This window comes from Takifugu flavidus, chromosome 4 (assembly GCF_003711565.1).
Source record: "Takifugu flavidus isolate HTHZ2018 chromosome 4, ASM371156v2, whole genome shotgun sequence".
NCBI lineage: Eukaryota > Metazoa > Chordata > Actinopteri > Tetraodontiformes > Tetraodontidae > Takifugu > Takifugu flavidus.
The window spans coordinates 856,967-884,570 of NC_079523.1; the positions used below are offsets into that span (position 1 = coordinate 856,967).

At 52.4% G+C, this 27,604-nt stretch overlaps 3 protein-coding genes across 3 annotated transcripts in view; 2 read left to right on the forward strand and 1 right to left on the reverse strand.

The window, feature by feature from the left end:
- The window catches only part of iqsec1b (IQ motif and Sec7 domain ArfGEF 1b), a 71,801-nt gene extending 59,310 nt beyond the window's left edge, over positions 1-12,491 (forward strand). Inside the window, 14 exon segments of the mRNA XM_057029168.1 lie at positions 3,142-3,421; positions 4,351-5,287; positions 5,290-5,611; positions 5,743-5,904; positions 6,347-6,469; positions 7,228-7,394; positions 7,515-7,654; positions 7,868-7,897; positions 7,992-8,117; positions 8,190-8,289; positions 8,373-8,534; positions 8,621-8,797; positions 9,324-9,373; positions 10,231-12,491. Of these exon segments, the coding sequence (XP_056885148.1) occupies positions 3,142-3,421; positions 4,351-5,287; positions 5,290-5,611; positions 5,743-5,904; positions 6,347-6,469; positions 7,228-7,394; positions 7,515-7,654; positions 7,868-7,897; positions 7,992-8,117; positions 8,190-8,289; positions 8,373-8,534; positions 8,621-8,797; positions 9,324-9,373; positions 10,231-10,746 (3,292 nt within the window). The 3' untranslated portion in view covers positions 10,747-12,491.
- Positions 12,492-15,788: 3,297 nt separating this feature from the next.
- On the forward strand, positions 15,789-21,468 carry acad9 (acyl-CoA dehydrogenase family, member 9). Its single transcript, XM_057030684.1, has 18 exons — positions 15,789-16,068; positions 16,268-16,361; positions 16,439-16,540; positions 17,096-17,202; positions 17,375-17,475; positions 17,908-17,986; positions 18,072-18,243; positions 18,321-18,394; positions 18,464-18,539; positions 18,618-18,688; positions 18,766-18,885; positions 18,962-19,090; positions 19,178-19,257; positions 19,424-19,550; positions 19,633-19,710; positions 20,224-20,352; positions 21,010-21,082; positions 21,259-21,468. The coding sequence occupies exons 1-18, from the start codon at positions 15,889-15,891 to the stop codon at positions 21,357-21,359; spliced, it is 1,893 nt and encodes a 630-aa protein (XP_056886664.1). The 5' UTR covers positions 15,789-15,888; the 3' UTR covers positions 21,360-21,468.
- Positions 16,713-27,305, reverse strand: cfap92 (cilia and flagella associated protein 92 (putative)). The gene is made up of 13 exons (XM_057030683.1): positions 27,150-27,305; positions 26,887-27,071; positions 26,570-26,789; positions 26,402-26,485; positions 25,890-26,228; positions 25,009-25,811; positions 24,744-24,938; positions 24,410-24,656; positions 24,171-24,335; positions 23,906-24,097; positions 23,677-23,827; positions 23,129-23,331; positions 16,713-16,855 (listed from the first exon to the last, which is right to left on the reverse strand). Exons 5-13 carry the CDS (start codon positions 26,004-26,006, stop codon positions 16,820-16,822), a joined length of 2,109 nt encoding a protein of 702 aa, XP_056886663.1. The 5' UTR covers positions 26,007-26,228; positions 26,402-26,485; positions 26,570-26,789; positions 26,887-27,071; positions 27,150-27,305; the 3' UTR covers positions 16,713-16,819.
- Between the last annotated feature and the right edge of the window lie 299 nt (positions 27,306-27,604).

Sequence of the window (27,604 nt, forward strand, 5' to 3'; positions counted from 1 at the left end):
GGCTATAGGCAGCGTGGTAGAGCCATGGAGGAGGAGCAGTTCTGGCTTCAGCTGGGGTGGACTGGACCTGGACTGGACCTGGACTGGAGCTGGACTAGAGCTGGACTAGAGCTGGACTGGAGCTGGACTGGACCTGGACTGGAGCTGGACTGGACCTGAAATAGAGCTGGACTGGACCTGGACTGGAGCTGGACTGGACCTGGACTAGAGCTGGACTAGAGCTGGACTAGAGCTGGACTGGAGCTGGACTGGACCTGGACTGGACCTAGAATGGAGCTGAACTGGAGCTGGACTGGAGCTGGACTACAGCTGGACTGGACCTGAACTCGACCTGGACTCGACCTCAACTACAGCTGGACTGGACCTGGACTAGTGCATAGTGGATAGAGCTGGACTGGAGCTGGACTGGAGCTGGACTAGAGCTGGACTGGAGCTGGACTGGAGCTGGACTGGAGCTGGAATAGAGCTGGACTGGAGCTGGACTAGAGCTGGACTGGAGCTGGACTAGAGCTGGACTGGACCTGGACTAGAGCTGGACTGGACCTGGACTGGAGCTGGACTGGAGCTGGACTAGAGCTGGACTGGAGCTGGACTGGAGCTGTCCCATCCTGTCCAACCAACTGCAGAAGCTGCAGCTGATGTTTAGTTAAGTTCTCCAGATTAGTTGAAGGTTGGTAGTTTGTGTTGTTTCACTTCGGTGTCTCTACGGGTTCTGAGTGGTGGGTTTGTCCCCGTCCTTGGAAGAGCCAAAGGCTGTTGTGTTCTGGAACCTCCATGTGGAGCAATCGGAGTGAAGAGCAATGAATGAAAGTGAACATTAGTGACCTCATCTTAGTACTGTGTTATAACATTTTGGTTGTGTCTAATCTGAAGGCCAATGAGCATCCAGATGTAGCATGTCAACCCTAACAAAGCTACCACGCTAATCCATATGGAATCTTTTTTCTATGCCTGTCATGGACTATCCAGTCAAGTGAACTGACACCTTTTCCACAAGTATTTTTCAACGTTCACCAGCATTGCGCGACCCCTAGTGGCCGATAAGTGCCCCTACACTTCAAGTCCAAGAAGAGTGAGCTCTAAAATGATGTCCTCAGCTTTGTAATTCAAAAGCAAAAAATGAGCACTTCTTAGTTGATTTTAGTGATAATTGTTTTAATTTTGCATTGTAGCTGCTCACATTTCTGACACTTCCAGCCACCTCTTCCTTATTCTTCCCACAACTACCCACAATTAGGATTATTGTACCCATCGAGTGGGTTGTTTCATGAAGCAGCAAACATCTGCCAACCTGCAGAAGCTGTGAGGACACTTTAAGAACCTCGCTTCCATTGAGGGTTGATCACATCAGAGCAAAGCTGCTCGTGGTGACTCGGCTGTTTCAGTTCAGCTTCTCTTCGGTTGACGGCGTAATGATGTCATTACACGGAAGAGACGGGTCCTCGGGACTATGAAGGACCTCGGAGGAAACGGCGAAGTGATGGGATGGACGAGGAAGTCTCTCCTGACAAGGTGGACGGCAGCTGTGTCCTATTTTTATGGCCAGACTTGATTTGTGCCCCTTAAAGGGCATTTGTAAAGACCCTGGCCCATCTTGCTGTGTTTAAAGATCTAATCTAATCCAGGTGAAGCTCCTCCCACTTGTGCTGGTAGAAGCTCACCTCTCCACAGCTGCAGCAGGGCAGTGACCCAGGCGGTTCCCTCAGCCTCATCCCTGCCTCCCACGTTCTTCCGCTACTAAGTGGAGCTCAGGCTCGCGTCCGTTTTTACATCGTACTTATTGCCCCTTCCTGTTTTTGCCCTCCCCTCATCTGTGGGGCACAGTTGCTCCTGCTGCTGCGCGACCCAATTTCCTTGGGAGGAATTTCCCCCCTCTTCCTGTGACTGCCCCTCCTGGTTGGGCCGTGAAGGAAGGAGAGCCGGAGAAGGGTCAGACAGACACGCTGGTAACTGGGATGTAGAGCTGCTCGCTCCTCTGGGGGCGGTGGGACAGGGACCAGGATGTTGAGGGACCTGTAGGGGCAGGATGTGGTGTTTAGGCTGCTCCTCTGATCTGGAGCTGGAGCTGGACTCAGACGGCCGGTGAGCATGTTCCTTACTCCGACAGGCTGCTTAAGAGTCGCGCTGCTCGCTCGGAACATTCCTGAAGATTCCCATTTTCAGAGCTGACGGATGCTGGTTCGGTTTTGGTCTCGTCGGAAGGTCGGGCACATGTGATGAGACGGACTGATGTGATGTTGATGAAAGGAATGATTAAATCTGCAGAGGGATCAAAGCTGTGGCAGGAATCACATTCAGCTGTTGCTGCTGTCATGGCTAATGGAGAAGGATCTGCCTGTCTGCCTGCCTGTCTGTCTGTCTGACTATCTGTCTGTCTGCCTGCCTGCCTGCCTGTCTGCCTGTCTGCCTGTCTGCCTGCCTGCCTGTCTGTCTGTCTGTCTGTCTGTCTGTCTGTCTGTCTGCCTGTCTGCCTGTCTGTCTGCCTGTCTGTCTGCCTGCCTGTCTGCCTGCTTGCCTGTCTGTCTGTCTGTCTGTCTGTCTGCCTGTCTGCCTGCTTGCCTGTCTGTCTGTCTGCCTGCCTGCCTGCCTGCCTGTTTCCCTGCCTGCCTGCCTGTCTGCCTGCCTGTCTGTCTGCCTGCCTGTCTCCCTGCCTGCCTGTCTCCCTGCCTGTCTGTCTCCCTGCCTGTCTGTCTCCCTGCCTGTCTGTCTCCCTGCCTGCCTACCTGTCTGTCACATTCATTCAGCTGTTGCTGCTGTCATGGCTAATGGAGAAGGATCTGTCTGCCTGCCTGCCTGTCTCCCTGCCTGTCTGTCTGCCTGCCTGCCTGTCTCCCTGCCTGCCTGTCTGCCTGCCTGTCTCCCTGTCTGTCTGCCTGCCGCCCTGGGACCGTGCAGAGTTTTGGGTGTGGCTGTGGTCATGTGAGCGTTGTAGAGGAGCAGGTCAGAGCTCTGTGACGGAGCTGCTGATCACACCAACACTATTGCTATAAATTCTCTCACTCCTATTTATACCCCGACAGCAGAAGCAAAGTTCACTTTTCCTGTCACATGACTCTTGCTCAAGCACACAGCCGTGCAACAGTGCATGACCTCAGGAAAATGACTCATCCAACCTAAGCCGGCGCTGCGTGTGTGTTTCAGTGTGGAAGGAGATGCCCCGGGCAGTGAGGTGGGCGCCTCTGTGGACCCCAGCGCTGGCTACAGTTGTGTCCCAGTGACCCACAGCGGAGGCCTGGCGCCCGACCACTTCGACAGCCAACTTTACGGACACCTTTTCCTGCCTGGTCACCAGCGGCCTCGGCGCCCGAAGCTCCAGCACTCCCAGTCCATCCTCCGTAAACAGGCAGAGGAAGAGGCCATCAAGCGTTCCCGCTCCCTGTCGGAGAGCTACGAGCTCTCATCGGACCTACAGGACAAGCAGGTGGGTCTGGATAATAACAACCCTGTTGAACATCTTTGTAAAGAGACCTGGGGAGACTTTGGCTCTGACTCTGGTCTCTCACACAGAGAGATTAAAGATTAAAGGTCTGATTTTAGCTGGTTGTGGTGTCTCTACTAGCCTGTAGAGTTCCTCAAGGTGTGCAAATCTTTCATCTCTTTATTCGTTTCCCTCAGATCTCAGATAGGTACAGGCACTTCCCTACAAAGCTTTCTACATCAGACATTAGTTCAAGTACTAGAGGGAGATTTGGAGCCTCTTTTTTCTCTTTTCTTCCGTGACTTCTCTTTTCTAAAAGCCTTTCGGTCAATAAAAACACATTTCCTGCTTTTTGTGCTCACGCTTCGATGAAACGTTTCCGTTTCTGGGTCAAAAAGAGATCCGTCAAAAGTGAATCCTCAGCAGTCTTGTGGCTCCACGCTCTTCAGACCTGACAGCAGATCAGTCGGACAGAAAAGTGATCCTGGAGGTCGGAGGAGAAATGTTCCTTTTTGCTTTCCTTTTCCCGCTGTTGTCTGATGTGGATTTCACACTTTCATGCTTCCGTGCTCGCTGCGCACCAGCAGCCATCTGTCCTCGCCGAGAGCCCTTGAGGCCACGAGACTCGGCGGGTCCCAGCTGTCACCCAGGAGGGAGTCTGGTGGGAAAACACAACTTCTGGTTTGTTCGGAATGGTGTCTCCGAGCTTCTTCTGGGATGGAGAAGATTGGAAAAGGGTCCCCGTGCAAGATGGCCGTCTGCTCTTTAACAATGAATATTCTGGAGAACAGCAGACCATTAAAAACCACAAAGTACAACCATTTAATACTGAGGAGAACTCAGTGGGTCAGTGATGAGTGTGTCCATCAGTGGATGGAGTGGACAGGTCTCCTCCAGGCTCAGTTCTGACTCTCTTCCTTCTCTTCCTGCAGGTGGAGATGCTAGAGCGTAAATATGGTGGGCGTTTCATAACCCGGCACGCAGCCCGCACCATCCAGACAGCCTTCCGTCAGTACCAGATGAACAAGAACTTTGAGCGTCTCAGAAGTTCTATGTCTGAGAACCGTATGTCCAGAAGAATCGTCTTGTCCAATATGAGAATGCAGTTTTCCTTCGAAGGACCTGAAAAAGTCCACAGCTCTTACTTCGAGGGAAAGCAAGTCTCGCTGACGGACGACAGAACCAAACTGGGACCGCGGGTGCAGACGGAGCCTGGGGGGGAGATGTGCCTACAGGCCAAGGCTCCTGCGACACAGAGCGACTTCAGCGACGCCATCACCGAGCTGGAGGACGCCTTCTCCAGGCAGGTCAAATCTCTGGCCGAGTCCATCGACGACGCTCTGAACTGTCGCAGTCTCCACGGCGACGACGGCCAGACGGAGCCCAGGAGGCTCCACCAGGACCTGGACAGAGAGGTGTGCTGCCCAGTCAAGCCCTCCCACAGCGTCGCGGACCATCGAAAGCTGGACGAGATGACGGCGTCCTACAGCGACGTCACCCTGTACATCGACGAAGAAGAACTGTCACCGCCTCTGCCTCTGTCTCAGTCCGTGGACCAGCACTCCAGCGCCGAGTCGGACCTGCGCCAGCGTTCGCTCAGCGCTTCCCAGGACTACTGGTCCCTGGCTCACAAGGAGGAGAAGGGGGACACGGACACCAGCTGCCGCAGCACTCCGTCTTTGGAGTGTCAGGAGCAGCGTCTGCGCGTGGACCACCTCCCTTTGCTCACCATCGAGCCTCCCAGCGACAGCTCCGTGGAGCTGAGCGACCGCTCCGATCGCAGCTCGTTGAAGAGGCAGAGCGCTTACGAGCGGAGCCTGGTCAACCAGCAGAGCAGCCCCAAACACGTCAGCCACAGCCTCCCGCCCCGGGGCCCCCCAGAGACGACGACGCCTCCCTCCATCGGCCGCGCCAGCTGGAGGCTCACCTCGCCATCAACGGCACCGCCAACCGCCAGAGCAAGTCGGAGTCGGACTTCTCCGACGGGGACAACGACAGCATCAACAGCACTTCCAACTCCAACGACACCATCAACTGCAGCTCCGAGTCCTCGTCCAGAGACAGCCTGAGGGAGCAGACGCTCAGCAAGCAGACGTACCACAAAGAGACGCGCAACAGCTGGGACTCGCCCGCCTTCAGCAACGACATCATACGCAAGCGCCATTACCGCATCGGCCTAAACCTCTTCAACAAGTAGGTGTCACGCCACGCGTCGGACACCTCCTCCCAACGCTGCCGCCTCCCTTCCTGCCTCAATCCTGTCCCTCGTGTGGCTCACGCTCGGAGTAGGGGGGTAATCTCTGACTCTCTCTCTCCCTCCCCAGAAAACCAGAGAAAGGCATCCAGTATCTGATAGAGCGAAGCTTTGTTCCAGACACTCCTGTGGGCGTGGCTCACTTCCTGCTCCAGAGGAAAGGCCTGAGCAGGCAGATGATTGGCGAGTTCCTGGGAAACAGACAGAAGCAGTTTAATCGGGACGTCCTTGAGTGAGTTCCCCGCAGCAGGAATCTCACAGCCTGCTTTCGCTTTGGATGTTTCTACGTCTTTAATTGTATCTGCCTAACGAGCATAAACCATCATTCAGTTGCAGAATGAGCTGAGCGTCAGTAATCTGCACGTATTCGAGTCTATGCTGAGATTCCGGGGCTACGTAATGAGTTACATCCAGGAAATAAACAGAGTGGAATCCACTGGGGGATTAGCTGTGATGCTCAGATAAACGCAGATTCATCATCGTCTTTAAAAGGAGGCCTCTGTTTTGTAAAATGCTCATCAAAGCCGCGTAAACTTGGACGGAGTCCTGCGTCACAATCCGTCCCTCAGATAAGATCAGCCTGCTGACACCCTGAGCAGGAGGATCTGGTTCCTAAACATTGTTCAGATGTTTTAAATGTGAAGGAATGAAACTTTCATTTTATTCCTCTTCAGCTGCGTGGTGGATGAAATGGACTTCACGGCCATGGAGCTGGATGAGGCGCTCAGGAAATTCCAGGCTCACATCCGCGTTCAGGGGGAGGCGCAGAAGGTGGAGCGGCTGATCGAGGCCTACAGGTCGGAGCAGAATCTGCTGTTTGCCCCACACTATCTGCCCCACAGCTGCAGAGCTTCCCTGTTCCGTCAGCCAGTCGCGACCTCTGACATTTCAGGCCCATCTCATCGCCATGGCAGCGATAGCACGGCTGATTATTGGAGCTGGCCTGCAGACACCACAGATATGATGGTGAAGTCACTTTATGGTGAATCTGAAGCTAATGATCCGCCTCGGGGCTGAAGGCTCTATTGGCAGGTTTCAGTGCTGCGGCCTGGGCGAGCGGCACCCATCTGCAGATCAGATAGTGGAACGATCAATAGCAGCTCTGCTGCTAATGTTCCTGCCAAACATCAAACACTAGAGGGGGGAGTAGAGGAGCAGGAGCGGGAGTGAACCTGCTCCGATGGTCAGATAGGACACTTTTGATACCAAAACCTTTGGGAAGCTCAGAAAAGCCGCCCTGATGCTGCTGGAGCTTGTCCACCTTGTTGTTGCTAGGAAACAGTGCTGGGTGAAATTTGCATGCAATCTCAAGTGCCACGTTCTCGTTAAAGTTGCGGATGTTTGTCGTGCCCCGGGTATCCGCGGGCAGCCATCACGCCCGTCTGTGTGGTCATTGTATCTAAGCAACTGCGCAGCGGCCGCCAGTCGAGCCGTCCAGATGGAAACTGATATGAGAGCTGAGGTTCTGCGTCCAAGCGCTGCAGCTCTGGTGGAGAACACTCCCAGGATGCTTGTGTTCATGTTGGTGTGATCCTGTCTGACGTTGCCTCTACAGCCAACGCTACTGCATCTGCAACCCCGGGGTGGTGCGGCAGTTCCGGAACCCTGACACCATCTTCATCCTGGCCTTCGCCATCATCCTCCTCAACACCGACATGTACAGTCCCAACGTAAAGCCTGAGAGGAAGATGAAGCTGGAGGACTTTGTGAAGAACCTCCGAGGTACGTGATCGGACGCGTGAGTCACAAACACGTGTGGTGACGCCTTCCGGGAGCTAACTGGGAGGCTCCTCACGATGGCGCCTGAATCCTCTCCTCTCTTTTCCTCTCGCCCTCCCACAGGAGTGGATGATGGGGAGGACATCCCCCGAGAGATGCTCGTAGGCATTTACGAGCGGATCCGCAAACGGGAGCTCAAGACTAACGAAGACCACGTGTCCCAGGTTCAGAAGGTGGAGAAACTCATCGTTGGAAAAAAGCCCGTAAGTTTGAGTCGCTGTGCTGCGGATGTTGATGAAGAACATCTCAGCACCAGCGGGTCAGAACCAATACCATCAACCATCAATTTCCTCAGTTTAAACCCACTTTGTGTCACAAAATGAGCAGAAGCTGGAGCTTTAATCCATAATTAATCCATAAAATAACCTGTGTGTGTGTGTGTGTGTGTGTTGTGTGTGTGTGTGTCCGTCTCATAGATCGGCTCCTTACATCACGGGCTGGGCTGTGTAAGTATTACTCCTCCTTCCTGTCGAGCCACATGAATGTTTGCAGTGTGGCCCAAGCGGACCTTCTGGTTCTCCTTCTGTGCTGTGTGTGCAGGTGCTGTCGTTACCCCACAGGAGGCTGGTCTGTTACTGCAGACTCTTTGAGGTTCCTGACCCCAACAAACCCCAGAAGTTGGGCCTCCACCAGAGGGAGATCTTTCTCTTCAACGACCTGCTCGTGGTACAGCAGACGTTTGTCCTGGATCCTCGGAGATCTGCTCCAGCAGCCTAAACTTCTGCCTTTTGTTTGTAGGTTACAAAGATTTTCCAAAAGAAGAAGAACTCTGTGACGTACAGCTTCCGGCAGTCCTTCTCGCTTTACGGCATGCAAGTGTTGCTCTTTGAGAATCAGTGTAAGTTTGTGCCGATGAAGTGAATAATTATCGTTATCGTCTGTCCGCCAACATCCCCAGTGAGCTCTGCTGTCTGGTTTTAGATTATCCCAACGGAATCCGTCTGACCTCAGCCATCCCTGGAGCCGACACGAAGGTGCTCATCAACTTCAACGCCCCCAATCCTCAGGACCGCAAAAAGTTCACCGACGATTTGCGTGAATCTATCGCGGAAGTCCAAGAAATGGAGAAGTACAGGATAGAGTGTGAGTGCGGACGTCAGCGTTGTCCCGGGGACGAAGGGGATCAGCAGGTTTCACTCACTCAGGGTGTTGGTCCATGTCCTCCACAGCTGAGCTGGAGAAGCAGAAGGGGCTGGTGAGGCCCAGCATGTCCCAGAGTTCAGGCTTGAAGAAGGAAACGGGGAACGGCAACCTGAGCCGGGCGAGCCTGGACGACAGCTACGCCATCGGCGAAGGCTTGAAGAGGAGCGCCCTGAGCAGCTCCCTGCGGGACCTGTCTGAAGCAGGTAGGACACAGTAGAAGGAGCGGAGCTGCATGCTGGCTGGAGGTCCAGTCGCCTGGAGACACGGCTGAGGGTCACGTTCCTGTGCAGGTTCAGCTGCCTGTGGCAACAGCATCAGGGGTAAAGCTGGTACCTGGGACCAGGACGTGACCCGGCGGTGTCGCTGGGGGGGACCAGCGTTAGGTTGTGAGTGTAGAGGGTCACAAACGGACACACACTCCAAGAATGAAGCTCCTGCTCCCAGTCAGCAGGAGGTGTTTGTGGCTCCTGGGCTGGAGGTGCTGCTCAGGCTTAGATGTGTCCGGGCCCAGAATAGTGCGGCCAGAATTCCTGCTCCTCAGCCGGCCGCGTCGTCACGTAGCGAGAACATCCCAGAGGCCGTGTAGCGCCGACGCTTCTTCCTGTTTCCATGTGGTCTTCGTGTGCCTCCTCTGCCTCAGACGCAGTTAGACAGTAGGAATGTGCCCCCCCCTGTTCCTCTCCCTTGTTCTGGGCATCTCTAATCTGTGGTGTTACATGTTCTGGGCAGGCAAGCGTGGAAGACGCAGCAGTGCAGGATCACTAGACAGCAATATGGAAGTAAGTAGGCAGCCGCCGCCGCGCCGCGGCGCTTTCATCTCCTTTCATCTCCCGTTTCTCTCCGGTTGTGTCGTGTTGCCGCGGGCGCGTTCCCGCCGGCTGATGCACGTGCACGACGTCAGCATGGTTGTGACCTTTCGCCCTCCCGGCCTCCGACCTCCGACGCTTCCTGCAGGTTCTGCGACGCAGGCGGTCGTTGCGCGCGGCTCCGCCCACCTGGCGTCTCTGCCGCCGCCGCGTCGCTGTTGCACGTTTGGCTGATTCGTTCCTGAGTTCGACTCGATTCTTTTGTCGCTTCATCATCGCTTCAAACCGGCTGCAAGAAACTGGTTTAACCGTTTAACACGAACCGTCAATAGTTGCATGTTTTGCATGGCTCCGCCCCCACGGCCCCCTTTTGATTTGACCCTCTGTTACGAGTCCCGTGCACGCACACACACACACACACCACACACACACACACACAGATGCCAAACTTGGGCACATATCTCCATGAGTGACGTGAGCCTCAGCAGTGTGAGGGAGCGGCCATGACGGCGCCGATGTCGCGGCCTGATGAGCCGTGCACACTGAGCCGTGCACACTGAGCCGTGCACACTGAGCCGTGCACACTGTGTCCACCGACTACAGGACGTCAGGAGGGACACACACACAAAAGCAGTCAGTTGGAACAGGAAATGGAAGATTTCCACAAGGCTACACAGGCAATCTTGTAAGATCGGCTGTGGCTGCCACGTGCACACACTGTGTGTGTGTGTGTGTGTGTGTGTGTGTGTTGTGTGTGTGTGTGTGTGTGTGTGTGTGTGTGTGCGTCCCGCTGCCGTGTCCCTTTGATCCGACTGTCTTCTCTCCTGCAGGGCTCCATCATTAGCAGCCCCCACATGAGGCGGAGGCCCCCCTCCAGCCGGGACTGCCCGTCCCGCCACAGCGGCCAATCCCTGCCCAGCTCGTCCTCGCTGCTCGGGTCTCTGTTTGGAACCAGGCGGCTGAAGTCCCCCAGCCCCACCCCTCAGACCCTGCACCCCACCCTGATCTCCCACACCCCCCACCCTGCCAACCTGCACCACACCGCCCGAGGGGAGACAGACACGCCGGCGCCCGTTCACCACGCCCAGTTCTGCCACATGACCCAGAACCCCCCACCGTACCACCACCACCACCACTATCACCCGCCGGCCCACTTGCAGCACCCCCCTCACCAGTATCACCCTCCCCCACCTCAAGGCCAGCAGCAGCCGTACCCTCCTCACGCCGCCCACGGCCACGGGGGCCACCCCCCCCACCCCCCCCACCACCACGGGCCGCCACCAGCGCCCTCTCAGACCAGCAGCAGCACCAAATCCAAGCACAGCGGCATCAGCACGGTGGTCTGAGCGCCTCCGGAACTGGACTCACGTCGCTCCCGGACGGTGGCTCCGGCTCACGGGAGACGGATCCTGTGCCTCCTTCAGCTTGATCCGTCCCCCTTCTGTCCACGGTGGACGGCTCCTTCTCATCATCAACACTTTTCTTCGCCGGTTCCGTCACCTTTTGCCTGCTCGGCGCACAAAGACCACGACGACTGTTCCTCCTCAGCGGGTCAAGGCGACGGGATGAAACATTTATTTTAGAACGTGTAGAACGTTAGAACGTTTGTGTCCGCAGGAGGAGGATCCGGGACACTGTGGGACCCTCGGTGGTTGTACAGGTGTGGACTGTAGAAGTAGCTCGCAGCTCTCCGTGATCCCTCTGTTAGCAGTGACAAACGTGCCAATAACGCAAGCAGTTACTGACTTAGTCACAAAATCCTTTGTGTACTTTGTGCATAGTGTTTATAAAATAATATCAACTGTTATTACACTCTAATTACTATTCCAATCGTTAGAAGTATTGACGGCGTTTCGGATGCTCGGTATTTTACCGGAGCAATCCGAAGAAGATGGAACCTCCTGGTTGCCTTCGAGGAGGCGCCCCCTGCTGGAGGCCACGGGCAGCAGCCTGCGGACGCTCTCCTCTGGAATACGGAACCTCCGCAGGGAACCGGGGAACATCTGAATGTCCCACCTTCGGTACCGGCTGCTCGGCTGCCGTCTCTAGTTTGTAAGGTCCAGTGGAGGTTCTGTCTGTTGAACACGTGCCGGGGGGACTGTTCCTGGCGGGACCGTTCCGGGCCTGGAACCTCTCAGCTGGCTGAGCGTCCCCCGTCCCCCTCCGGGTCCACTGTGCGTCTCTCCAGCAGCCACACACGGACATCACTGTGCAAAAGTCCCGAATTATCACTTATATCAACCACGCGTTTGACATATTATGGGATGTGTGGCTGCACCACACGGTCGTCCTGTGTGCGGCGTCCACGGCGGCGGGTGTGGGCTTATTTTTCTGTTGACGATGACAGACAAGCACTCGTCCTTCTTAGTTAATATCAGTTTCAGAGGTCAGTCGATATCTGCTTTAAGACTACGAGGTGGATTTTTTTAAGCGGATGTGCAATATGGATTTACTTTTTTACTATATGCATTTGCAATCTGGTGGTTTTTCCATTGTGACAGTTGTGTTAGCTGTGTGTGTGTGTGTGTGTGCGCGTGTGTGCGTGTGTGTGTGTGTGTGTGTGTCTTGTCCCTCTTCATTTCTCCCTCAGTGTTTCTGTGTATTGTGAGTCCACGTGGATTTGAGGGACGGCAACTTGCACACAAACACGGTTGTCAAAGAAAAGAACTGTAATTGCATGAAACAATGTATTAAAAGGTTATTTTCTAACTTGCATATTCCCAAACTATATCAGTGTTACAGTCTAAATTTGTCAACATGAATGGTAGAATAGTTTCAATCTACTGGAGCTAACCGCTCTTTACTCTACCCACACACTGTAGTGTTGATCCAAAGTGTGCAACAGTCGCTGACGCCTGATGTTGTCATGGCGACGGGATCTGCATTTCCTCAAACAGAACAGCTTTGGTTCAGGTCATTTCATGTGTTCATTATGATCATTCATCAAGCTGTCACCTCTGTGCAACAACGCCATTAGGCTAATGCTAATTAGCAGGACGCTACCTAGCTAACTAGCCGCCAGTTCAGTTTGTATCCTCTGTATTTGTTAAAATTGTTGCTCTATTTGTCATTAAAGCTTCAGTGTGTAAGATTTGGCAGCATCTTGTGGTGAGAATACAGATTGCAGGAATTGGACGCGTGTTTCCGTTCCAGAAGTTTATTGTTGCAGATCAGCTGCAGAATTTGAAGCTGCGCTTCCCCTGAGCAAAGGTTGCAGCTGAAATATCAATTTGGCTCCGTCCCAGATCCTCGTAGATGCGTGAATGTGCACCAGCACCAGGGGGGGGGGGGGGGGGGGGGGGGGGGGGGGGGCGTCCGTTCTACATGAATACAAAAGCAGCACAATAACGAAGGATGTTCGGACCCACGACGGCTTCAAAGCTGCATTCGACAGGATTTTAGCTCAGTTTCATCTGTAGCAGCTCAAATCCACCCGGTTCTGAACTGTCCCGTTTGTGGAAATGCAGCCGATTGAGCGCAAATTAGACAGGAAATACGAGCTCTTCCTGTACGACTGTCGTGTCGCGTCCTAGTGTTCAAGGCTCCCAGGCTACTGTGGTGCTCTAGGTCAGTACTTTAAATACTTCTATACTCTAAACTTCTGAGGTTCTATCCTCCTGTAGAAAACATCTGGAGGCTGATTCAATATAAGCGCTCCACCTTAGTAACTGCTAGAATGTTCTCCTCTCGTTTCCAAGGACACGTTTTGGGTCTCGTGCACGTCGCTGCTCCTGATTTGGACCTTTAATCCATTAAATGAATTTAACAGCAGAACTTTTAGCCACTGACTGATCGCTAAAGAAATTTAGAAAGTTTAGATGAGTCATTTACTGAGGTCTGTAGTTCAAACCCCTTGCTCAAGGGTGCCTTATGAGACAGCGTCGTGCTTCATCACCTGTGACACCATCATCACCATCATCATCACACCACCATCATCATCAGCACCACCACCACCACCATCACATCATCACCACCACCAGCACCACCAGCAGCAGCACACCACCAGCACCACCACCACCACCAGCAGCAGCAGCACGAGCACCAGCAGCAGCAGCACACCAGCAGCACCACCAGCAGCAGCACCACCACCACCACCAGCAGCAGCAGCACCACACCACCACCATCAGCAGCACCAGCAGCACCACCAGCACCAGCAGCACCACCATCACCACCACCAGCAGCAGCACCAGCAGCACCACCATCATCACACCATCATCACCACCAGCACCAGCAGCAGCACCACAGCACCACCAGCAGCAGCAGCACCACCAGCAGCAGCACCACCAGCAGCAGCACCAGCAGCAGCACCACCAGCAGCAGCACCACCACCAGCACCACCACCACCACAGCAGCAGCAGCACGAGCACCAGCAGCACCACCAGCACCACCAGCAGCAGCACCAGCAGCAGCACCAGCACCAGCAGCAGCAGCAGCACCAGCACCAGCACCACCAGCAGCACCAGCAGCACCACCAGCACCACCAGCAGCAGCAGCAGCACACCAGCAGCAGCACCACCACCACCACCAGCAGCAGCACCACCAGCACACCAGCAGCAGCAGCAGCACCAGCACCACCACCACAGCAGCAGCAGCACCACCAGCAGCAGCACCAGCACCAGCAGCAGCAGCAGCACCAGCAGCACCACCAGCACACCAGCAGCACCAGCAGCACCACCATCAGCATCACCACCATCATCATCACCATCATCATCACACCATCATCATCATCATCATCACCACCACAACCACCACCACCAACCATCATCATCATCACTATCACCATCATCACCATCATCATCACCATCATCACCACATCATCATCACCATCACCATCATCACCACATCATCATCATCACCATCACCACCACCATCATCACCACCATCATCATCATCACATCATCATCATCATCCTCATCCTCCTCATCTGAGCTCGCTCCAGTTGAACCACTTCCATGTTCCAGAGCCTGGGTTGTTGGTTCCAGTCCTCCAGATGTGCCGTGTGTGTCTGTGCTTCCATGCTGACCTTCTATCTCCATCCTGCTCTGCTTCTCCACCAAACCTCCACCAGAACTTCGGACCTCCATGTGGTCCGTCTGACGGATGCTTGTTTACACTGAGACGACTTCTGGCCTGTTTTCTTTGTTTTTTCCATTCAAAGCTGTTTGGTTTTCTTCTCTCTGGCATCTGTAAAATCTCCAGGCCGGACACACACGTGCAGGTAGAGCCGCACGTTCAGTGTAAATAATAATAATAATAAACCCATGTGGAAAATTAGAATGTAGCTTGATCATGTGGAGAGAGAAGCTCTGCAGAAGACATATGTATATATTATTATTATTATTATTATTATTATTATTATTATTATTATTATTATTATGTCATCGTTATTATTATTATCATTAGTATTATTATTATTATGATTATTATTGCTATTATTATTGCTATTATCCTGGTTATTATTATTACTACCATTATTACCATTGTTATTACTATCACTATGGTTATTACCAGGATTATTATTATTATTTCCATCATCATCGGCTGCTTTTTCTGCCTCTGACGTGTTGAACGATCATAGAATCTCGAGACTCTCAGTCACCTGTTGCACAGGTAACGCCGCTTCTGACTTAATTCTGAGGCGCCCGTCCTCTCACTCACTGCTGGGGGGGGGGGGGGGGGGGCTCTTATTTTATGCATTTTTGTTTCTACGTAGACGAAACCACAATGGTGTTAAACCTGTACTGTGACAATGTTGACTACGCAAAATAAAGCGATATAATGGAAACGTGAGTCGCTCCTGCTGTGGTTTTTACCATCTGGAAGTCAAACAAGTTCTCTTGGAGTGGTTGAGTTTATTCATGGACCTTTGACCTCTGGATCCACACAGTTCAAACTTTATTATAGACGTGTCACAGTTTTGATTAAAAAAAAAAGGCCTTTGCACATTTTGCCATCAGCTGTTTCCTGTAGTCACTCACTCACTCACTCACTCACTCACTCACTCACTCACTCTCTCACTCACTCACTCACTCACTCACTCACTCTCTCACTCACTCACTCACTCACTCACTCACTCACTCACTCACTCACTCACTCACCAGTTGTTGGTGTATACCGCCATTCAGTGGCGTCTTTATAATACAACTGTGTTTTTATGTTGTGTTCATGGCTATCGGAAATATCACAATAGATGGTTTTTAGCGTGATACCTAAGGAAATAGGATCACAGCCGACGCAATTATTTCAATTTCAGACTTAAATATTTTCGTTGTGATTGATATTTTACCATTTATTCAACTGTTTTGTCAATATGACGTGCAACAAAAGCGAGTTGCGACAAATCCGTTGTTTAACGAAGGTGTCCGAAAATGTTCTGTCGCCCGTTGCTGCGTCATCATTGTGCGACATAATCGGGGGAAAGGTAACCGGCCGCTGTGTCCAGGATTGGATGCATTTTGAAGAGGCAACAACAACTAAATGCAGGAGAAATGATGAATATATGCAGATTATCCGTCTTGTCTAAATTTGTTAAATTCGGGGATCCACTCGTTTGTAATTTGAGGAATGCTGGAAAATGTACGACGCCGCTGCATCATCGGAGGACTTTTAAAACTCACTCCAGAAATCTCGCATATGCTAAAGATTTGTTCCTCGGTCAGCTGAACAAGGTAATTTAATGACTTATGGAGCAATTCTTGGCAAAGTCATTGGAGGTGAAATGTTCTAGTAATATTTCTGCATTTGTTGTTCATCTATCCCCGATAAATGCTCTCTTTCTTTTGTCGATTAAGGTCACTATTTCGATTTTATACTGTGAAACGACACAATAATGAGGGTTGACCAGAAGATTGCATGTTTCCCCTTCAGGATGAAGTCTTTCCTTACCCACAAATTGGAAACGAAGAGCTGGAGGAGATCAAGCAGCTCGTTGCACCCGTGGAAAGATTCTTCAGTGAAGAAGGTGAAAGAGAGGCACTCACTCTTTGATTCATGTTAAATCACGTTTAATAATAAGCCTTTCTTCTTTATGATCTCTAGTGGATTCGGCCAAAATTGACCAAGAAGGCAAGATTCCTCCTGAGACTATGAAAGGTCTGAAGGAGCTTGGCCTCTTTGGAATCATGGTTCCGGAGGAATATGGTAATGGAACTGTGGAACCACTTTGTCCCTGTTAGCTTTTTATTTTCACAAGGAAGTCACAAGTCTCTCTTGGGTGACCAGCGAGGGGCAACAAATAGGTTCATTAAAATCATCTCCTGGTGTGTGTAAATGACGTGGTCCTTATTTTCCTGTGCACAACGCCCCCCACAACCCTTCTGTAACGATGTTACATCAGTGTTTGCATGATTAGCTAAACAGCAAACAAAGGCAGCTAGTTTTCCACAGTAGCGAGTCTTCTAAGGATGGGCCAGATCATCCTTAGAGGAGCCTCCAGGCTGTTTTACCAGGTGTCACCTGAAGAGAAACATACAAACGTGAGGCAGCGAGCCCTGATGGCGTGCAACACAATAGGCCACAGCTATGAAAATAGGATGATGCTGGACCTAATCTGGATGTTGTCAGGTCTCAAGTGCAGATTTAGAGTTTAGCCAACCGCTGGTTCATCCTAACTTCCACTCCCATGGCACTGGTGCACACGGTACCGTGCTTCTCTGACTGGTACCACCGATTACAAGTCTTTCTTCTTTCTATCAGGGGGCCTCGGGTTGTCCAACACCATGTATGCTCGTCTGGCAGAGATAATCTCTTTAGACGGCTCCATTGCTGTGACCCTGGCTGCTCATCAGGCTATTGGACTGAAGGTAAGCGTCCGGAGTCAAAAGCTCCTCGTCTCGTTGGGCGGGAGAAAAGAGCCTCATTATTTATGTGTGTCTGAAATCAACCAGCTTGGGGTGATGATAGTGCACATCCTCACACACACACACGTAGAAGAAGGCATGTGTGTGATCCGCTAACGCCCGTTTGATGCTTCAGGGGATCCTGATCGCAGGAAATGAGGCCCAGAAACAGAAGTATCTCCCCAAGTTGGCGTCAGGAGAACATGTTGCAGCTTTCTGCCTGACGGAACCCGGAAGGTAAAAAGCTCCATTCGTGGTGATCAAGGAGGGTTTCAGCTTCATGTTGTTGTGTCCTGCATGAAGAACCCAACATGTGAACCGCTAGCAAAACGTGTATTTACTATATTTAAATCAGGAAAAAAATCTATTTTTTCAATCTTTACATCAAATTTTGCCACCAAATGAGAGATTCTAATTATTATAATTCTTATTATCTTTGACCACCAGGTGGCGTCTATAAATAACTCAGTTTCCATCCAAATCTATTTTCTCCTGACGTTTGCTTTCACCTCTTCTCACGGCTGGTTAACGGTGATAAGAATCATCTCTGCGCTCCCACTCAATTCTCGGCTGCAGTTGTAAACATTTAAGCAGTAAATCAGGAGGGGACTGAAACCTGGTCTGGAGATCGTTGGCTTTGCCTCTGTTGAGCTTAATAAATCGTTTCAGTGGGAGCGATGTCGCCTCCATGACGACCCGCGCTACCCTGTCAGAAGATGGGAAACATTACCTGCTCAATGGCTCCAAGGTGGGAGCCAAACCTTCCGTGTGATTGGCGGATCTTTGACGCCGTAGCTCCTCAGCAGTCCTCCTCTCTTTTGCTCTGTGCTCAGATCTGGATCTCAAATGGAGGCCTGGCAGATGTCATGACGGTGTTTGCCAAGACCGAGGTGGTTGTAGACGGCGTGAAGAAAGAGAAGATCACTGCCTTTATCGTGGAGAGGGCTTTTGGAGGCATCACCAGCGGGAAGGCCGAGGACAAACTGGGCATCCGGGGCTCCAACAGTACGGAGCCGTAGTTCAGCTGCCCTCTGACCTCTCGGCTCTCTTCTCACTGAGGAATTTGTCTGTTCTCTCTTCAGCCTGTGAGGTGTCCTTTGATAACGTCCCAGTCCCTGTGGAGAATGTAATTGGAGAAGTAGGAGGTGGTTTCAAGGTACGCTTTAAACAGGCTGTGTCTCCTATGTGAGGGGTTTTTACAGGCGTTGTTCTTTGTGTTGGACAGATTGCCATGAACATCCTGAACTCAGGCAGGTTCAGTATGGGCAGCAGTGCGTCTGGAATGATCAAGAAACTGATCGGTACAATGATCAAACACAGAGGAGCTCTATACGATGGTCAGGCTTCCGTTTGACCCATTTCCACCGTGTGTTCTGTAGAGTCGGCCTCTGAATATGCTGCCACCAGGAAGCAGTTCACCAAAAGCCTGTCTGAGTTCGGTATGATCCAGGTAGGGCGCCGTCCAGCCCGTTTTCCTTTAGCGTCTCCTCCCAACCCTCCAACCTGTCTGTGGGTGTGCTGCTGCAGGAGAAGTTCGCTGGGATGGCTCTCAATGCCTTTGTGATGGAGAGCATGGCCTACCTGACGGCGGGGATGATGGACAGACCAGGAATCCCGGACTGTTCCCTGGAGGCTGCCATGGTGAAGGTGAGGACGTGCCGTCCCCACTCCCAGGCTGCAGAGCCCCAGCACGGAAGCGGGAGTCTGACTCTTTGCTCTCCAGGTGTTCAGCTCCGAGGGAGGCTGGATTTGTGTCAGCGAGGCTCTTCAGGTCCTCGGAGGCTTGGGATACACCAAGAACTACCCGTATGAGCGCTACCTCAGAGACTGCCGCATCCTGCCCATCTTTGAGGTGAGACCCTTCTAATGGAGGCGGCCAACAAAGCTGTGACCACTGGTGAAAGCCAGAGTTTGTTATTCTCCTCTTGGCTCCTTTTAGGGCACCAATGAGATCCTGAGGATGTATATCGCTCTCACCGGAATGCAGCACGCTGGAAAAGTCCTAACGGGGAGAATAAAGTATATCGCTCCTTAAACATGTGCACACATCACGTAAAGGCAGGCTCGTTCCGTTTAGGGTGGCGTAGAACCGTTTGCTATAGCTACACAGCTAAAGAACCCAGCATTAGAAGATCTTTGCCGGAGTCTAATCCACCTCTAACCTCAGTCCTCCTGTCGCCTGCAGGGAGCTGAAGAGAGGAAACATCGGTCTGGCTCTGGGCATGGTGGGCAAGAAGATCAAAACCTCACTGCGTTCCTCAGTGGACCTCGGCCTGACTGGGAAAGACGGAGTGGTGCATCCCAGTCTGACTGTGAGACCCTTCGGAGACGCCTTCTGTAAGCTTGGGAGATCTTTAGTGCTCGTTAGAAGCTCTGGTTCTTCTCTCTTTACAGGAAAGTGCAAAGAAGCTGGAGGAGAATGTCCAATATTTTGGATCCACCGTGGAGGGCCTGCTGTACAGATATGGAAAGGTAATGATTGTTTTACGTTCTGGAAAAGAACCTCAGTGGGAGTTTGCTGCTTGAGGAATTCCATTTCCTTTGAAATCAACCCTTCCTGAAGCTGCAGGGTGGACGTTGTGTCCGTGGTGATGAAGCGCTCACATTTTCCAGTCACGGATTCCGAGGCGCTCCATGTTTCCTTTGTGCTGCTGTCATCTCAATTTTCCAAAGAAACCAAAACTACCCGTCAGGAATAGCTTTCCAAATCCCCGTTTCCTGAATCCTGAGAAGAGCTGGAACACATTCATCAGAGTTTGACCCATTAATGCTGAAACTGCTGCGTCATCCTCCTGGATGGGAGTAATCTGGAGGAGTAGTTGGGAAAATCTCTGCACAAATGATCCCGTTTCATCTCTGAGGCAGCGTGTCGCTGCAGATGTGCCTGATATTCCTGATATTCCTGATGTTCCAGCTAAATCTGGTGTGAGTGTGTGTGTCCCGCTTTAGATCCGAGCAGTAAGTTCTGTTTCCTGATGCTTCCAGACTATAGTGGAGGAGCAGCTCGTACTGAAGAAGGTTGCAGATGTGATGATCCATCTCTACGCCATGACAGCGGTCCTCTCCAGAACCAGCCGTTCCATTAGCATCGGTCTCAGGAATCATGACCATGAGGTTCGACAAATCCGCATTTATGGAACATTCTGCTGCCCAAAGCCGCAGCGGTTTGATCCAAGCAGTTTTCCATCCATCTGATCTGGATCTGTTACCACATCAGCATTATTTCAGGCAGCCATTAAAAGGGCTTCAGCTAACGAGGGCGCGTTCACAGACCCAAACATCTGCATTTGTCCCTCTGCTGTGCAGGTGAAGACTGAGGATCAAACACACACACGGCGTTGTCATGACACCATGTGTGTGACAGCTAAATAAAGCAGCGGTTGCGTGTAATAAAACATGCTTGTTTGTGCTGCAGTGATGTTTAATCCGACCAGTTGTGGCTTTTTAACGGGAGAAGAAGCTGTAAATGTGGCAGGTTTTCACTTTCATTAGGTTGTACAGGCAGTTCTTTGTTTGGCTCCTGGTTCCAGTGTTTAGTGTTTTACGGATTTTAATGTATTCACATGTTGAAAAGGTTCATTTGGAGCAGAAAAGCAAGTGAAGCCTGACGTTTACTGTTGTTTGGAACCATCAAACAGACCAGGGGCCAAATGGTGTGCATGTGATTTAGGACCGTTCTCCATTTTTATTGCCCTACAGCCATAACAGAACCTTCTCCGGAGCGGTGAAACACTCTTCAGGCCTCTAAACTTGTCCTGCTTCTTCGTGTAGGTGCTGCTCACCAACACGTTCTGCAGCGAGGCCTTCTTCAAGAACAACTTCTGGTTGACTCAGTTGCAGAAGCGTAAGTACAGCACAAACTGGTAATTGAGAACAGCCCCCACCTCAACTGCATTTCAGGAACAAAACACTTGCATGTGGAGCAGAATTTCCCATAGAAACCGGCGTGGCCACGCCCCCAACACACACAAACACCCCCCCAGAGGCTTGTTTGCTAACGCTCATCTGGATTCTCACCAGACGCCCCAGAGAACAACGACGCCAACATCAAGAAGATCGCCAAGGAGGTGTTGGAGAAACGGGCGTACATCTGCTCCCACCCCCTGGAGAGGACATTCTGAGCTGTCCCAGGCGGCGGCGGCGCCATTCAGCCACGACCGCCCCTCTTTCCACTGTGTTTGGACTTTTGCTGCTTCTGTTGCACTCTTGAATAATAAACCAGAGATTCTAGTTGCTTTCTAGTGTCTTGTTAAAGCTGATGCTCCAGCTGTCCCCTGGACACCTTGATGTGTGTTTCTGTGGTGTGTGTCAGCGGTGGGTCCAGACCCTCCCCCGTCTGTCGGGCGGCGCTGCTCACTGGATCCACTGAAAAACCAGTCGGATCCGCCTCAATAGTGCAAATTCCTCCTCGTTTCTCTGATACCTGAGCACGTTTTCACTGTGAAACCAACCTGAGGTGCAGCTGGACCTGCTCCGTTTAGCCGTGTGTGAGGCTGCAGGAGCCGGAGCGTCTGTTCCTCGGCACCATCGGCACCCTGGCTCAGCACAGACACTCCGGGCGAGGGCCGCAACAGACGGGGCGAAGCCGCAACAGACGGGGCGAAGGCCGCAACAGACGGGGCGAAGGCCGCAACAGACGGGGCGAAGGGGGCAACAGACGGGGCGAAGGCCGCAACAGACGGGGCGAAGGCCGCGACAGACGGGGCGAAGGCAGCAGCAGACGGGGCGAAGGCCGCGACAGACGGGGCGAGGGCCGCGACAGACGGGGCGAGGGCCGCGACAGACGGGGCGAAGGCCGCGACAGACAGGGCGAGGGCCGCGACAGACGGGGCGAAGGCCGCGACAGACGGGGCGAGGGCCGCGACAGACGGGGCGAGGGCCGCGACAGACGGGGCGAAGGCCGCGACAGACGGGGCGAAGGCCGCGACAGACGGGGCGAGAGCTGCAACAGACGGGGCGAAGGCCGCGACAGACGGGGCGGAGGCCGCGACAGACGGGGCGAGAGCTGCAACAGACGGGGCGAAGGCCGCAACAGACGGGGCGGAGGCCGCGACAGACGGGGCGAGAGCTGCAACAGACGGGGCGAAGGGGGCAAATTCTGACTCGCATTCTGCCATTTATTACATCCATCTGCGAATGGGACCATGAAAAAAAAATCTCGACCTGCAAGTTGTTATGAAAAAGGTCCCATCAAGCGTTTGGGTTTGGCCCCAGGATGATGGACATGTTTCTTTCTTCAGACACAGAGTTTCACGTCAACAGTGAGTCCTTTGAGTAATCCCCAGCAGCCCTGTGCACGTGTCGGGCCCCAGGCTCGCTGCTGGAATAAGCTCCTCCCACCGTATGGACCCAGTTGTGCATTAGCTTCCCTCTCACGGTGGAACTCTACCACCTCTGGGCCTCTTTGTGCCACATTGTAAAGGCTTCAGTTGTCGACTGGGCAGAAATATTTGGATAACTCAGCAGTTGGGCAAAGAACCTTGGGAGGAGTCTGACTAAGGGATTTTTCCCCTTAACGCTGAGCTGAACCCACCCCAACACCCCACCACCCCAAAACTGGACTTTAGAGTAAGTGTGATCATTTTATCACTTATCCGGCGTCAGCGTTGAACCCACGAAGAGCTGAGCAGACAGACGTTCCTCTAGTTACAGCTGTAAAGTTGGAGCTTGGGTTTGTAACTCTACTGCTGTGGCTTCACTTCTATTGCTCCAATATTGTCATTTATGATGTCATTTATGCTGCGGGCATCTGGTTTGAATCTGTTGAATTTAGTCTGCAGCCCACACAGCCTTAACGCTCGTTCTCCCCCACCCTCGGCTGTTTCTACACATCTCTGGTGGTCCTCATCATAGCAGCTCTGCCCCAGATCCTCTAAACCACTGACTCTACCTTCAGCACCGGGCCTGCTTTCCTCACTGAATCCTTCTTGTGCTCATCCTTGAGAATATCTTGATTTTGGTCTGAGTTTCCACCCAAGTGTGGGACGGATGCGTTGCCTGGAGGCTTGCGGCTGCTGTCGGGGGGGAGTTTCTGAAGCCAGCGAGGGTTCTGAGCTTTGGCTGCCTTCAGCCGCTCCTGCTGCAGAACCTCTCCTGCACAGTGAAAATCCAGGATGTAGAATTCATAACCAAAACAGTTGCTCTCAGAGTGAATCCAAAAATGTGTCTGGCTCAAACCGAGAGACTTTAACGCCTAAATATTGACAGCAGCACTACAGTACTTCATCTTTGTATTTTTACACTGGTTTAGGAGTCGTTCTTGACATCCTGACTATTAGAGAACGGGAGAGAGAGACATAGAGAGAGAGAGAGAGGGAGGATAGGATTGTTAAATTATAGCTACAGAAGAGGGAAGCTTGGCTGAATATGCTAACTGAGCCTGATGTGTTGAGGAGGATCCTCATTTTTAGCCTCTACAGGTGGCCCAGCCCAACCTACCAGACAGGTGAGGAGCAACAACAGGTTGACTGAAGAATGGAGGAGGTTTCTGGTAGCGCTGAAAGTCCAGATGGTGCTGATCCCAGGGCCAGATATCCCGGGAAAGTGTGGGCTTCAGCAGGTTTGCATGAAGAATGTTCTCCGTCCAAGGCTGAGTGGCAACAAACAGAAACACTTTCAGATTACGACGGATCACTGAGCGATCCAGAGGGAGGAAGAGTGGAGGCACCTCCCCCAGCTCCTCCACACGGGCCTCGTCAGGTTGTTTAGGGTGCCTCCTGGACGCGTCGCCTCTCGTACTCATCGACCACTCGCGGACACTCGCGGGAGCCGACTGGCAGCGACCTCTGGGCGCCCGGACCTCCGGCTCCACGGTTGCACTGTGATAGTGCTGACTGTAGGTGAACCTCCGCCCTGGCGTCTGAGAGCAGAGAGAACGCCGCGGAGTCCATCACAACTCACAAAAACGGCACCATTCAGTGCGTCCACCAGACCTGAGCCATGTGCTGGCGAAGCAGCTCCTTGGCTTGTTCTTTGGAGCTGAATGTCTGGATGCTGTAGATGAAGTCTCGCCTGCAGTCGGACGGGTCCGTCCTCAGAACCGCTGCCTTTGTCGTCTCTGACCGCTCGCTTGGCTCTCCAACCTTTCTGATGTTCTCCTGCAAAAAGGATCCTCAAATAAAAGCAGCTCTAACAAGTCCGAGTCCTTCAAAAATCATTCTAAACTCCAAACCTGAATTAGGTTCTTGTGCGGCGTGACCTTCTTGGTGGTGTACTCTCTGTTGCGAGTGTCCAGCGGAGGGCGGTTTTTTTCCCTGACGGACGGTTGAGGGACATCGTCCTCACTGTCCACGTGGAGCTTTTCCTCACGCCGCTCAGTGTGAAACATCTTCCTCAGGCTGACGATCATCCGGTCTGAAGGAAAGAGGTTTCTCTGCACCACCTCTTTCAGTTGCTCTGCTTGACAAAGCTGACTCAACCTAAGCAGGAAACGAGCAGGTGACGTCATTTGGAGGATTTGGGATTGATCCTACCACTAAAACCTGGCTGTGAGACGTTTGGGGAACCTTGTGAAGGACTGGAAGCAGGCGTGGGGGATCAGTCCTCTGGTGTAGAGGAGCGGCTGCTTCATGAAGTCCTCCAGCGGCTGTGACAGGTGGATCGGGCTCAGAGCCACATCCAGCGCGCCATAAATGCGCCTGTTGAAGCTGAGGTTGGAGTTGTAGAAGACTCTCATCTGCTCCTCCTCTCTGGCGTTCGCCCTGCAACGTGTCACACGGGTTTGAGCGTTTTTATCGGACTCTCAGCTGTTTCGGTGGTTTCTGGTCTTACGTCATCGGAACGGACTCCCACAGTCTCCTCACTGCTTTGTCTTTCAGCCCCTCAAGAACGAAGATGTGCCTCCGGTTGTCCATCACATGGAACCCCGAAACAAAATCCAGATTGTCGGTCTTCGTGTGTCTGAAATTGATTCCGTAATTGAACAGGACTTCCTCTGCGTGTTCCGGCGGGACCGAGCCCAGCTGAAGGGCCGCCGCGTTAATCCCGAGGATCTGCGACCTGAGTTTGCTCATCACTGGCAGGTGGTTGTGATGGAGGAGGTAGATGATGCGTCCAAACGCACCACCAGACTCCAAACAGCCTGTGTCCCCGGTGAAGGGACACGTTATCTCGATCCTCACCTTGAGTCCAGCGTTCGCGCCCACATAATCTCCTCGTGGGACGTCCCACGGGGATGCTGCCCCCGGCACGCCTCTATGGGCGGGTCTGCGCTGAGGTGGGGGGCAACATCTGATGGGCAGATGCACCTCCATTCTCCTCTGACTGTTCAGCAGCTCACAGAGACTCAGGTGTGCAACCCCAAAGGAGCTGGTTCCTGTCGGTTTGGGCTTTAAATGACTGCTGTCAGGTCCAAACGTTCCAGCTGGTTCTGGACCTTTTCTGTCCCGATCGTGAACCTCTATCTCCAGAGGGGGACCGGACAGGAACTCTCTGAGCTCGTCCTGGTTCATCAGGCCAGTCAGGACCACATTTGTGTCCTCAAAGTGAATATTGGTGGCGTGTTTATGATAGTTTGTGCGGTGCACGTTGGAGTTAAGGAACTTGTACTGGCAATACACAGGTGCACACGTGTCCTGTTAACGAGACAAATTATAGGTCAGGGAGGATCATGTATGTCACCTGTGTAGGGACTCCATGCGTTGAGGTTATACCTGCAGGTCATGTGACGGGGGCAGTGATTTAGCGGACAGAATGGTGATGGCCAGTGGGTTGAGTTCAGCCTTCAGTTGGTCAGATATTAACGGCCGGTCCAGAGAAATGTCGCACATGACCTCAAACACACCGCTGGAGTAAAGGCTGAAGGACTGGGTCAGTGAGGTCTCACCTGTGGGTCAGAAGGAGCTGGTCACAGAGCTGACGCGGTCAGACGGCCGTGTGAGTCAAAGGTCACTTCCCTGCCAGCAGACACACAGGGTCGATTTCAGCTGACACAGCGCCGCTCTTCATCACCTCCTTCAGGTCGAAAGCTTCAGGGGGGGCGTGGCCAACTCCTGTCATGTGACAACAAAGATGTGTGCATAAACAGAAGCTCAAGTTGGAGCCCCGAACACCTGTTCCGGGACCAGGAGCCTGAGACTTCTGGTGGTTCTGATAGAATAACTGGCTAGTTTCAGTCACTTCAGACATTAGGACTTCAGTTCATGGGATCAGGTGTCAGATTTACCTGCTTCAGATGCCACCAGGGTGAATTTCTCAGGCTTTCTCATACACGTGGTTCTCAAGTTCTGAACCAGAGTCCTGACGCCACCTTAGAATCACATGACCATTACTAAGAGCACAGACGCGGTGTGTCTGTCGTCATGGTGATAAACTGGACCTGACTGGAACTCACCACACAGGTCTGCTGCATCTTCACACGGCCCCTGCGGCAGCCTCAGGGTTTTCAGCCTCTCGAGGCGGGCCAGGCCAGACAGCTGGTCTTTGCTGTTCCATATCTGGAGCCTGATCTTAGCCTGACTAAAACGGATCACTCTGTCCCTGTCGACTCGGAGCCTGAAATCCTGGCTCCAAACCAACCACGTCCGATCTCCTTCCTGCCACGTCCTTAGAATCTGTTTTTACACATCAGATTTATGCGTGAAGGTCGTGGAAAGCTGCTTTTTTGTCGGTTTTTTTGCACCGCGATGAGGCCACAAGCATCACAGTCACCTCGAACTTGTCGTCTTTGAGGATTTTCGCAACGGCGCCGAACGCGATCAGGTCCACGCCGGCCGTCTCCGCATCAGCTGGTAGCTTCACTTCAACATGATAGCAACTTTCAGCTTTCACACACACAGAGGTTGGAACTTTTTTGGTGGGTTTTTCTGGGGCTTTGGGGAATTCAGCATCTTTTCCTGAAAACAGAAGACAACAAATGAATCAGAAACTGAATAGACGATCTCACTCTCTTTAAAATTCCCTTCTACTGGTACCAGAACTGCTTCTTGGGACAGCCATGGCCATTTGAAATGTCCATGTGACAAAATAGGAGCCGTCCTCTGTGTGTGTAGGAACTGGGCCATGATCTGAGGCCAACAGGTCGGCCTCAGAGTCTCGTTCCAGGCCTTTATCTGAGTCACAAAGATTTGTTTCTGACGTTTTGCTCATTGGACCTGGAAAAAAACGGTAAATTAAGATTAGCATTTGCACTAAACCTAATGGTAGCCTAGAGCCTCCTGACTACTGGGGGGGAAATACCCCACACACTTTGTAAGGTAATTAGAATACTGAAAAAAGGGGGGAAAAAAGGTTTTATTTTGAAATATCGATACATGGAAATGGAACCTTGATGGCAACTAGTTAGTCCCAGGAAACAAGATGTCAACATAAGAATGAGTTTAACTTAATTGACAGGGACCAAAGGTAGTGCAGTGGTCTGCTGTGGGTG